The following is a 12,919-nucleotide window of genomic DNA, read 5'->3' on the forward strand; positions in this document are numbered from 1 at the left end:
TGCGTGGTAATCGAACGACGAGATTATCAATTGCGCTGAACGGGGCGCCTAATCAAACGACGATCTAATCGATCACGTTAAATAGACCCAACGGTCCTCATATATATATATATATATATATATATATATATATATATATATATATATATATATATATATATATATATATATATATATATATATACCACAGTTACTACAATTATTATTCCCTTACAAAAAGTGCTGAGGTAATACCGTGGTATAGTGATGCCTTCAGATGTTAATAGCCTACCAGTACTTGATATACCATTGTAGGCTTGGGAAGTGCCATGGTATTATTTACAAGGTACTTTAAAGAATAGACAACTAGAAATGCCCATTAATTTTACAATTTTGCTGCTGTAAAAAAATCATATAAATTGATATTGGTATCAAACAATGTAAGAGGCTTTCATAATCTTTCTCCATTTTGTTTAATTTAGTAACAATAACTGCTTAATGTATTGTAGGTAGTAAAAATAACTATAGTAACTTTGCACTTTCACCAAATGTATTGGGCAACATTATTCTGAAATAGGATTGTTTTATGTTTATCGTGCAAGTATGTACTGCTATTGTATTTTTCGTTGTGAATAATGTTGGGAGCAATTCATGAAGTAATAATCTTAAATCTAAACATCAATGTATTATTTGTATTATAATACTACTGTATATAATAACTTATTGAATTGAATGGGACTTACTATCAACAACAACTCATTTAGGCTGTACTGTAATCTGAGCCTGTTTCAAACTGTACGAATATGAACAAAATACAATGCAATACTGATTAATTAATATAATATATCTTAATACATTTCAAGTATAATCTGTTTGCTTTAACATTTGTGCATCGTGTGTTCAATGTGAGTTGTATATAGGCCTACTGTATTCTTGCACGAAATAACAGTGAGATTTGATTATTGCATTTAAAATGTAAATTGACATCAGTTTAGTCACAGGTTGGATGATTCTGCGTGCTATGAATCGTGTCTATGTGAGATTGTCCAGTGACGTCACTGGATTTGCACAGAATGAAATCCATCAGAATCGGATTACAGAGTTTCAGATGTGAATAATAATCTGTCATGTAGTACCAAACCAGATATTAAAACAGTGCTCGTCATGGAGTCAGGCAACATTTAATCCTTAAAACAATGTTTTAAAAATAATGACAAAATGGTCGATCAGAACTGATATATTAATCAAATGTAATAAATTAAAAGAGGACAACATACAGTATATACAGTATTAATGACTGTCTATTTGGTATTATTTAGTACAATATATTTCTTTCTATCTTTCTTTCGTCCATGACTTAAATTTTTATTTAAATGTAGGCCTACATTTTTAATATTACTAATCATTTTAATACTACTACTACTATTACTACTACTACTACTGCTAATATAATATTAACAATAAGTATAATTATTATTATTACAATTATTATTAGTATTAAAATGAATAGTCTTTAAATAAAAAAGTCCTTATATGTTATATAAGATAAATGTGCGTGTTATATATGTGTGTAGTCCTTAACCTTGAAGGTAACGCTGAAATTATGATCAGTGCAAACTACAAGCACCATAGGCCATTTCGTTAGTAATTGTAGTTTTTCAGACGCATAAAAACTACATGTTCCAAGAACACCTCAGTGTCAACGCGTGAGCTTCTGTCTACGAACAAGGGGGTAAGCAAACTGTTTATACTGTTTACTGTCGTGATCAAGTAATCCTTCTGTCATTAGACTATAACAGCACAGTTTCTCGTAAATAAGCGTAGACATTATTACTTGAGTAAATTGTCATGACCATTTTATTACGGACGTACATTCCTGAATGGAGTCTGTTACAAAACAATAGGTCAAATGTAAAGGCTGAAGAAAACATGCCTGCTGGTCAATAACCAACGAGTTCAAAATGACGTTTAAAATGATACTTTGCCGATGACAGTTTTTTTTTTTCAGCCAGTACCTTTTCCTTGTCCATAACATAGCTGAGACCTTCCAATATCAAATGAATTTATTCTTCTCAGTACTATTATATTGAATTGAACAGTGCAACAATGTTACCACACGTGATTTTAAACGAACATGAATTCCTTATTCACCAATTGAATTGGATCACAATGGTTGTTCAAAGAATAACAGTTAACTTTCCATTTTCTTATTTATGTTCAAATTATTAATGCATATCAGTGTCGTTGTCATTTATGTGTCTTAATTCCTCTATTTTTATAGCCCTGATCTCTTCTTACAGTTGTGTTTAGCAAATAAGCATGTGGTATTTGCAGTGGTGATTGCTCAGGGCCAGCAAAGCCTTCTCTGCTGGCCTAATTAGGGTGACCATATTCTGGTTTTCCAAAAAGAGGACACCTTTTTTTTCGGGGATTGGGGTGGGGTGGAATAATAGGGTTCAAAACAGTGTTACTATGAATGCAAACTTTAATACAGTGAAAAAGACACTCTATTAGCATAACATATATATATATATATATATATATATATATATATATATATATATATAAATAAAAATTTCCAACATTCTTTTGAATGTCCATGTACTAAAATAAAATATTTGATGCCATGAGTGTACCTTCATTTACTATTACTATTATTTTGAATGGCCATGGAAAATGAAGCAATGTGATAATTTTACCTGGTCGCAAAAAGTAGTCCGTTAATTTACCTGATGAACTTTCACCTTTTGCTGACCCTTTATGCTTTGCAGAGCTAATGTGTGCTTCTTGCACCTTTATTAGCAACGGACACATTTCGTTTGGGCATTGTTTCTACTCAGCTGTCATTTGCTGCTGCTGTCAAGCAACCGTTTGATGCTGAACACAACAGCGCTTGTGTGTTCGCGGAGAGATTGACAGGCAGGAATTTGGCCAATAGTTGCTGCAAGCCTCTTATAATCGACCAGTTGGTGTGCGAGAAGGTGGGACTTACAAAGAGGGGTTAAAGCAATGCAAATATGCGCGCACACACAATGAAGTATTAGACCAGATGCACATCATAATGCAACTAAAGCCGAATCCCGGACATGTTCCAAAAATTTTGAAATCCCGGCCGGACGCTTTTTTTAAAGTCAGAAAAAGAGGACATGTCCAGGAAAAAGACATAAGACGTATGGTCACCCTACTTAACCAAATAAATTAATGCCAAATAAATAAATATTTTTCATCCTTTCATTCTCAATCACCTTTTTGCCTATGTATTTTTAATCACTTTCCACTCTTAATTAATCTACAAACAAATATCCAGTCAGAATTTATTCCTTGATGCTTACAAGCAAAGTGTGACAACTGTTTCACATATTGCATGCCCGAAGCAGCGCGTGAGTCTGAGCTCCACCCCCTCAGGCCTTCAGAATTTCTTCAGAATCCCTCAACAGTGCAAATGAATGGGCAACTAAAGTCAGATTGTCAGATTCATCAGCCAATCAGAGTGATTTATTTGTTCTTGGTGGGTGTGATCTTTAGGATATGTCCCAGTCGAGGCCTTCTAGCTGGCCTTGAGTGACGCAATCACACTTAAAGTGATGTACGTAATTCAAGAGCAAAAAGCGTAAGCTCAAGCTGTCTGATGAGTCGTGCTGTCACTGCCACATCACCACTGAGAAAGAGATCCTTATGGATTTAAAAACACGAGATGTTCTGCATGACCGTGTGATTGCTTAATTTATTAATCATGAAAGGAGGACTGATTTTCACTTCAAGTAAATTGGTAAGTGCTTTTTGCATTGTTATAGCAACATCAGGAGTTTTCTAAGTGTAAATTAGGCTGCTTGAGCATTCAGTGTCGGATCAAGTTTTGAAAAGTAGTGCTGCGTTCTATTAAACTCGGAAAGTCGGATTTTACAACTTCCTACTAGGAAAAGTGCAATGGAATGCATCTTTAAGTCAGAATTACAACTTGTAGGTTCGTGCAGAAATTCTCAACTCCAATTTTGCCGAGATACAGGGGCATGATGTCACACAAACATGTCGACAATACAAAGTAAGTGATAAACATTCACTTTATTAAGTAATATCAATAAATGAGTTCATTTCCACATTACATGATATTAAAGCTTGTTTAACAAACGCCTGCAGAAACAGGTGTATAAAACATTATAATCTCTTTTGATAATCGTACACCTGAAGCACAAATGCTAGCGCTGCAGATTGTTTATCAATTGTGTTGCTAGGAGACATCTCTAATGAGAGTCAAACCCCTGCTAAGCTAACAGGAGCGTTGCAGTTTTGTTTCCTTAAACGTCATCTGAATATCTGGGAATGGAATGCATTTATGGTCGGAGATATCAAGTAGGAATATCCCTCATCCAACTTGAATGAAACGCAGCATAACCGTGTACCCTGACGAAACGAAATTTATCGCAAGCAACATTTAAATCACAAATATTATTAGATAGATTTTTCCAGGTATTATAGACCTCCTTGGTAAATTCATATGAAAAATTATGATTTTTGAATGTCTGTTCAGGAGACGTTCATTTCACAAAACAGTCATGCTGCGGTTAAAATTAGGCTTGCTTGAGCATTAAGTGTCATTTCAAGTTCTGGCTTTCGTGCGTGGACGTGTTTTTAAAATGTCAATTGGTATTACTAGTTAGCTGTGACATAATGTATGATGCCCAAAGGCATAGGGTGTCTTATTCATTGTGAAACTGTGTTTTCTTAATTGCATGAATCACACTGAAGGCCTAGAATTAAAATGCACGGCCCACCACTGGGTATTTGTCTAAACTCACATTTTACCTACAGAGAATAAACTATATCTGTTAAATGTTTATTTTACATTGCTTGAACACAGGTCCATGTCCTGAAATGTCTAGTCTTGGTCAGCCGTCTCTGGTGCTGTTCATATTCTGTGACATACTGTAAAGCCACAGATTATGTCATGTCTAGAGAGGGATGTGTGCTAAAGAGCAGAAACACTAACCTCTCAAACTGCCTGTTTAACAAATCAGAAATATTAATGTCAGCCATACAGCTAACTATATGACATTTTATATCACTGTATGACATAATATGTCAGTAACGGTGGCCCCAAAACGTTGAAATATTCTTCATATTTCCATACCTTTTGTCTTTATTTTGTAACATCTGTCTATCATTTTAAACAAACTTCTTATGTGAAAAGTGTGCTTGAGCTATCTTTAAAATAATGCTACTTGGTTTAATATTTTGTTATCTTATGCAATGACAGTCATACATTTTTTAACTGTGCCTTAAGGTCAAGATCAATTTATTTATAAAGCACATTTAAAAACAACAAGTGTATACCAAAGTGCTGTACATAAACGATTAAAACAAAGAACACAGACATAGAATAATACAAGATTATAGCAATAAATCAAATCGCTATGACTCAAAAGCCAAGGAATACTGATAAGACTTAAGAAGTGATTTAAAAATATCAATCGAAGAAGCTGACCTAATGTCCAAAGGTAAATTATTCCATAATCTGGGGCCGAATACAGAGAAAGCATGATCTCCTCTAGACTTCATGCAAGAGCGTGATATATGTAGGAGATGTTTGTCAGACGATATGAGACTCCTGGAAGAGTAATGATGGATAAGGAGGTCCGAGAGATAAAGTGGCGCCAAGCCATTTATGGCTTTAAAAACATAAGAGAGGCTAGAACAGGTGTAATACTTTCTTTCTTCCTAGTTCCAGTCACTAACCTCACGGCTGCATTCTGAACTAACTGTAGGCGATGTAAAGATGATTGACTAGACCTGTATACAAAACATTACAATAATCAAGCCGGGATGAGATGAAAGCAGCTATCTCCATGTCTTTAAATGAGAGCAAAGGTTTCTAGGTAATCTAAATTGGTAAAAGCAGCTTTTCACCACAGCACTAATTTGTTTTTTTTTTAAATTAAGTCTGAGTCAAAAATCACACACAGGTTTTTAACAAAGGGGTGCATATTTGAAGATAGAGTCGCTAGGTTGCTAGTGATGACAGAGACAGCACTGGGGGGCCGAAAACAACAATTTCTGTCTTGCTCTCATTTAACTGGAGAAAATATCTTGTCATCCAGCATTTATTGTCCTCAAGACAATATTAGAAGACAATTAATAGAAAGATAAGGATTTACATTAGAACTAAGAGGGACATACAGCTGAGAATCATTAGCATAACAGTGATATGAAATATTATGTTTCTTAAAAATAGAACCCAGAGGAAACATATATAGAGAAAATATTATTGGGCCCAGTATAGAACCTTGAGGTACCCCACAAGTAAAAAGTTTGGCCATCGACTGTACTAAAAGTGTGTCACAAAGCAGTTATAGTGTACAAGCGTTGAACACATTCCTATACATTCACGGTCAGAAAAGTATACTCAGAAAGGCAACGCGGTCGGCCAGGCGGCATCTGATTCGGAACATGCAAAAACGAAGTATTCCTGGGCCTTAATACTCAGAATCCTGTCTGAGAGGTAAGACATGAACCAATCTAAGGCTGTACCATTAATGCCAACCTCATTTAAGCCGGTCTAACAGAATAGTGTTAGTCCTTAAAGGGATAGTTCACCCAAAAATTAAAATTCTCTCATTATTTACTCACACTCATGCAGGGTTGGGGAGTAACAGATTACATGTAACGGGATTATGTATTTAAAATACAAAATATAAGTAACTGCATTCCACTACAGTTACAATTTAAATCATTGGTAATTAGAAAAGTTACATTCATAAAGTATTTTGATTACTGAAGAGATTACTTTGCATTTTATTGTCATTTGTTTCATTTAATATTTGCTATTTCTAGCCATTTTACATGCACGTTACCAGACCCGATCATATTTTTTTATCAAGAAAATTCACGTTGGATCATAATTTCTTTTTTCTAGTAAGACCTTTGATATTAGGGCAAAAATCATATTCTTGATAATAATTTGTTTATTGTTTTCCTGTAAAAATATCTAAAAATCCTTAAAACAAGATCAATTTGATTTATCTTGTTTTAGAAACAACACTGCATAAGATATTTAGGTTTTTCAGAGAATGTATTTTTAACATGTGTATTTTGTCTTACTGTACTGGCAGAGTTTTTATAGTCAAAACAAGTTACAAAATCTACCAGTGCTGAAGAAGTAATCCAAAGTATTTACAATACGTCCTGACCTTGAGTAATCTAACGAAATATGTTACAAATTACATTTTACAGCATGTATTCTGTAATCTGTAGTGGAATACATTTCAAAAGTAACCCTCCTAACCCTGCTCTCATGCCATTCCAGATGTGTATGACTTTCTTTCTTCTGCTGAACACATATGAAGATTTTTACAAGAATATTTCAGCTCTGTAGGTCCATACAGTGCAAGTGAATGGTAGCCAAAACTATAGTCCAAAATATTAATGCAAAAATGTTGACCAAAAATTCATTATATTTGTAAATAAAATTATAATAATAATTTACATTTTATTTAGCAAAACATTTTTGAAAACGTTTTTTTTTTTTTTATTAATGAATAAGTTGTGTACACTATCATGTATTCACGGTGCAAGGAAGTATTTTAATATTTAGTTTAGAATTATATTCCATATTTTGGAATTTAGAATGTTGATAGTTGTTGTATTTCATCTGTATTTTCAGTCAGCTCGATTTTTACATTTTCTGAAGCAAATGTGAGTGCTGCTTGCCACTGAATTGAATCTGATCTACTGCAACACCTGCCAACACATTCATGGCGCTATCTCCTTTGTGTGCAGGAAGCCACTGGTGTGAGTGACAGGTCTCATCATGGAGCTCTTCGGTGGCTTTCTGAAATGGTTTGGAGTCGAGGCAAGTGAACTCTCTGTGACTGTGTGCCTCTTTCTGCTGTTCCTTTGCCTCCTTTACTGGTGAGTAGAAAGATTCTGTCTACACCCCTATCATGAGCTTTCCTATTGTATCACAAACACTTTGTCCTTTGCAGATTACAGTGCAATTATAATTTCTCATGACCAATATGAGATGTTCTCAGCACAGTGAGATCTAAACAGTTTGGGCTTGTTTTCTTCAGGAGGAGAACGGAGTGATCTGATCAGATTTCAATCACACGGGCCTGTGCACTTATCTTTTAAATGTCATCCTGTTTGAATGCAGACAGTGTCCAGATTGTGGATCCATTTTAATGTCATTCGAGGACAGGGTTGAAGGAAAACTTTTACATCCAGGACAAATGCCTGAGGAATACCACTGTGGCAACAGTCAACAGGGTAATCTTTAAGAGCTGATTTTAAGATAAATTAATCTCAAAGCTTGATTCAAAGTTTTCGTCCTCCTCCAAATTGTTCTGGATAGATTTAGTTTGCATCACAGTGCATGAGAGGAGAAAATAATAGATATCACAAGATAAAAGATATGTACAATATCTTAGGTACAGTATGTATAGTAGATGTATAAAATAATTATTTTGACACATTGGTATGTGGAGGTATGTGCAAAGTGCAAAGATTTATGCAGTATACAAAGACATGCCATAACCAAACATCCCATTTTTCTGTTTTCTAACTTTTATTGAAATTCATTCATTCACATTTAGAACATTAACAAATACAGGACTGTGTAAGGAAAATTGGAAACTCTGGCCACCCAATGTATACTGCACTCGTAGACATAAGTAGTAGTATTTTCCGGTCAGCATCATTATAAATTGAGTGACATGTTTTGTATTTTAGCAGTTGTAAGTTGCTTTGGTAAGACAGCAGAAGAGTGAAAAGTGGAACTGTAAAGTTCCCAGCATTTAAAGGTGGAGTAAGTCATTTTAATCCAGTACACTTTTTGTCAAATTCCACGAATATATCTTCACGGTCCGCTAGCTGTCCGTTCTCTATGTGCGCTGAAAAAAAAATCCAGTGTTTATACACAGCCCTGGCTCTGTAACTGGGAAAATAAGCAAAGTGGATCAGACCGATCCACACAACACTATTGTGCATGCATGAATTTGGGGGGGGTGGAGCTTCTGAAGGAGCACTTAAGGGAGGGGTGTGTTTGTTTAGCTGTTGAGTTCAAATATCAACAGTCTTTCTCAGGAATCGCTTACGCCACCTTTAAAAGAAGGTTTATTTTAACAATGCAGTTATAGGCATGTGAGAACCTTAGTAGAGTTGCAGTTCTCGGTTAGTTTTTCATATCAGAACTCTTTATTTCCATGTACAATAAGCAAATTGAATTCCAGCCACATCTTTATAGAGCTTATTCAGTCTTTAACTTCTTGCACATTTTATATTGCCACCTTTAACTGACAGTGAATGGAGAAAAAAAAGTGACTTTTTCATGTTATCCATAGCAACAAAAGAGTGCTCTGGACACCAGAGCTTGCATGGTAATTAATGTTTATGAACTTATCTTTTTAGACTAGAAAAGATGTAAAGAAATGTCTTTCAGTTAAATGCTTTGGTTTTCTTCTATATATCCATTGGGGTCATTATTTAACGGTGTTAATCACTGCTTTGTTTAGTGGTGCCATGACCCATGGCTTTGTATAACATAACTATAAAAGAGTGTAATAGTAATATTAGTGTAATAACATGCACACCGGAAAAAAAAACTAGGTTCATACATTTAACTCAACTGCAGTTATAAGTCATTTGAAGTAAATCACTTATAGCCTTTCTGTGCTCAAGCTATTTTGTCAAGGTTACCTATGGAATTCAATTATAGGTCATCTGAGGTTATTTAATGAATTCAAATTATTCCAGAAAATGTAAGAGTGACATATTAAAGAGGTTTACAGTATATTTAATTAATAAACGTAAAAGATCAGATTGCGATCAGCTGCTTTCTCCCATGGGGTACGAATGCTGTCCCTGTTATTTGACTTTTAGCAGTCTTACACACACACACACACACACACACACACACGTTTTTCAAAACAAGTAAATTCCTGTCTATTGGCAAAGGAGCAACTGTCATTCACAGTGGACTTTAAGAGGTTAGTTATGTAAGGGCTCTGTCATTCTGTCACAGTGCAAATGGAGATTTATATCAAGGGATGAAACATTCTGTACAAGGTTAGCTTTGACAAAGAGTGTAAAAATGTAAGATTTTGAAGAGGCTGTAGCAATAAAGGAATAGTTCATTCCAAAATGAATAGTTTATCAGCATTTACTCACCCCAAAGTTGTTGCCAGCACAATGGAATTTCTTCCGTGGAACACAAAAGATGTTCGGCAGAATGTTAGCCTCATAATTTTAGGGTGTACTATCCATATAAACATTTTTGGGCATGTCCCCAAGCAGAATAAGCCATATTAGAGGATTAGTCCACTGATTTGATACTTAACTGCACTGTAAAATATAAGCCCTGTGTCCTTGAACCACTGCTTGTCAAACATGTTATTCATGCCATAACCTCTTAAAACACAAAAGACAGCATTATGAAAGAAAATTTACAAATGGATGGATGAGAGTTGCTTGGCACCATGCGAGGGTCGGACGTGTGAATGTGGAGCTCTGCGCACTTTGCAAGTTTTAATACTTTTTAGGTCATAAACCGGTGAGATTCGATACACAAACTGTTCTAGGAAGACAATATGTCAAAAAACTCAAAATCATTGGGCTCTGGAGACATTAAAAGACACTTACGTGCTCAAGCTGAAACCCCTGAGCAACAGTTCGGAAGCCCGGGGCTCAATTTGGCCAGTGTGGTGAAAGAGATTCAGCGTCAACTGTTGAACATGACGGCAATGCTGATGAAGGTCATTGCTTACTTGGAGGAGCTTGCTGTAATACGTCGATCAATCACTGCCATGGAGACGAAATTCACTGAGACGGTTACAAGAGTGCCGGATGTTGAGAAACTGATGGATTATCTGGAGTCATCGGAGAGGGAATTAGCTGCTAATCCGCTAGTAACCAAGACGGACTTGGAGCGCATTTGGGAAAAGTTGGAAGACCTTGAGAATCGTAACCGACAAAACAATTTCAAAATTGTTGGAATTCCTGAAGACGAAGAAGGCCGAGATATGGTGAAATTCCTAGACGGCTCTTCTCGACATAACAGGCCATAAGCTGGAAATCGAGCGAGCTCACAGAAATCCGGCTCAGAGATCCGCGGAGGGAGACAGGCCCCGATCAATTCTGGCCAAATTTCTGAGATCATCCGATAAAGATCTTGTGTTATGCGAGGCGATGAGTAAAGCAAGGCTTTCTTGGAAGAACCACAACATTTTATTTTTCCCAGACTTTGCGAATTCGACGTGAGAAATGTGATCGATTCAAGGAAAGTAAGAAACTCTTACATCAACGGAAGGTCGCTTTTGCTCTGATGTTCCTAGCCAAATTGAGAATAGATTCTAAGGATGGCCGCAAAATATTTACATGCCCACAGCAAGCGATGTCCTTCATAAAGTCAATGGAATGAGTAAGTCATTGTGTGATGCCCTCTATGCAGCCGAGTGGGCCTGACTCAATGAACATTTACTTGACTGTCTGAGGAAACGGAGCGCTGCCATTGTTTCTTTTTGTACTGGTTCCGCCTAGTGGCTGGAATTTGTTTGTGGAGTAACACTCCTTTGGGACAGTTTGTGGATGAATCTCCACATTCTTTGTGCTTATGCCTCCTATTGGTTGGAGTTTGTTCTATGGAATATTTCTTCCAAAACATTGGAGTGATTAGGGCATTTGTTGCACTCTTGTAACAGCCAAGTGGGCCTGACTCACTGAACATTCACTTGACTGTCCGAGGAAACTGGGTGCCTTTTTTGTTTCTTTTTGTGCTGGTTCCGCTAGAGGCTGGAGCTTGTTTTGGGGAGGAACACACCTTCGGAACAGTTATGTGGATGAATCTACACGTTCTTTGTGTTTATCCCGACTATTGGCTGGAGTTTGTTTTATAGATTATTTTCTGTTGTGTAATTCTGTCTCACAAAATTTGTATAGAAGCACCGGACTTGAGCAATCCGATGGCAAAATTGTCGTGGGGGCTCTCATACCGGATGGACGCCGGTAGCGCTGTCGTGCGTGGGGTTAATGCGCATGTTTTTCTTTTTTCTGTTTGTTTGGTTGGGGGGAAGTTCAGGGTTTGATTGTTGTACTAGGAAGGTGGTATTTATAATTTTTTTTTGACACACAATCTATATTTTCTAATATGTCAAAATGTAAAATGTTAATATGAGTGGATTGTCTCTCTCCACGTGGAATGTGAATGGGTTGGGGCACCCCATAAAAAGAAGGAAGGTTATTTCTTTTCTTTAGAATTTTAATATTTGTAAGAAATATGATATAGTGTTTCTTCAAGAAACGCATCTTTCCCCACAGGAAGCTGAATAATTTGGGAAGATATGGGGTGGACATGTTTTCTTTAGTGCTGTCTCAAGTAAGAGCAGGGGAGTCATTACATTGATAAGTAAGCATCTACAATTCAAATGTCTCAAACCGATTAATGATAAATTTGGAAGAGTCATTTTAGTTTTAACAGAAATTCAGGAGCAATGGTTGATTCTGGCTAATATTTACGCACCTAATGCTGATGATCAGGGCTTTTTATAGATCTTGAAGGGATGTTGCAAGCCACTGACACCCCTCATGATATAATATTAGGAGGAGACTTTAATCTTTTGATGGACTCAGTCCTTGATCATAGTGAAGCAAAAGTGTGTAAGCCCCCTAGAAAAACATTGATGCTTCACAGGATGTGTAAAAATCTTGGTCTTACAGATATTTGGAGACTTTTGAACCCATCTGGTAGGGACTATAAATTGTTTTCATCAGTCCATAAGATTTAGTCTAGAATAGATTTTTTTAAATATATATATCTAAGTCCCTCACTTTATCTGTTGTGGATTGCTCAACTGGAAACATCTTAGTCTCAGATCATGCCCTGGTGAGTTTAGAGGTGTTGCCATATACGGAGAAAAAGAAATCATATAGTTGGTGCTTTAATGTATCTCTT

At 36.1% G+C, this 12,919-nt stretch overlaps 1 protein-coding gene and 1 long non-coding RNA gene across 5 annotated transcripts in view; both read left to right on the forward strand.

The window, feature by feature from the left end:
* LOC127417294 (uncharacterized) overlaps positions 1–12,919 on the forward strand; it is a 511,839-nt gene that overhangs the window by 379,171 nt on the left and 119,749 nt on the right. The gene's annotated exons all lie outside the window — the stretch shown is intronic.
* LOC127417285 (thromboxane-A synthase-like) overlaps positions 1,664–12,919 on the forward strand; it is a 116,719-nt gene continuing 105,463 nt past the window's right edge. For 3 of the 4 annotated variants that reach the window (XM_051657192.1, XM_051657194.1, XM_051657195.1), the window contains exons 1-2: positions 1,664–1,711; positions 7,753–7,884. In XM_051657192.1, the coding sequence (XP_051513152.1) occupies positions 7,784–7,884 (101 nt within the window). In that variant the 5' untranslated portion in view covers positions 1,664–1,711; positions 7,753–7,783. Of the gene's footprint in view, positions 1,712–7,751; positions 7,885–8,045; positions 8,242–12,919 lie in introns of those variants that run through there. The other variant, XM_051657196.1, reaches the window with a different exon arrangement.

Source organism: Myxocyprinus asiaticus, chromosome 26 (genome assembly GCF_019703515.2).
Source record: "Myxocyprinus asiaticus isolate MX2 ecotype Aquarium Trade chromosome 26, UBuf_Myxa_2, whole genome shotgun sequence".
In the NCBI taxonomy this organism is placed as follows: Eukaryota; Metazoa; Chordata; class Actinopteri; order Cypriniformes; family Catostomidae; genus Myxocyprinus; species Myxocyprinus asiaticus.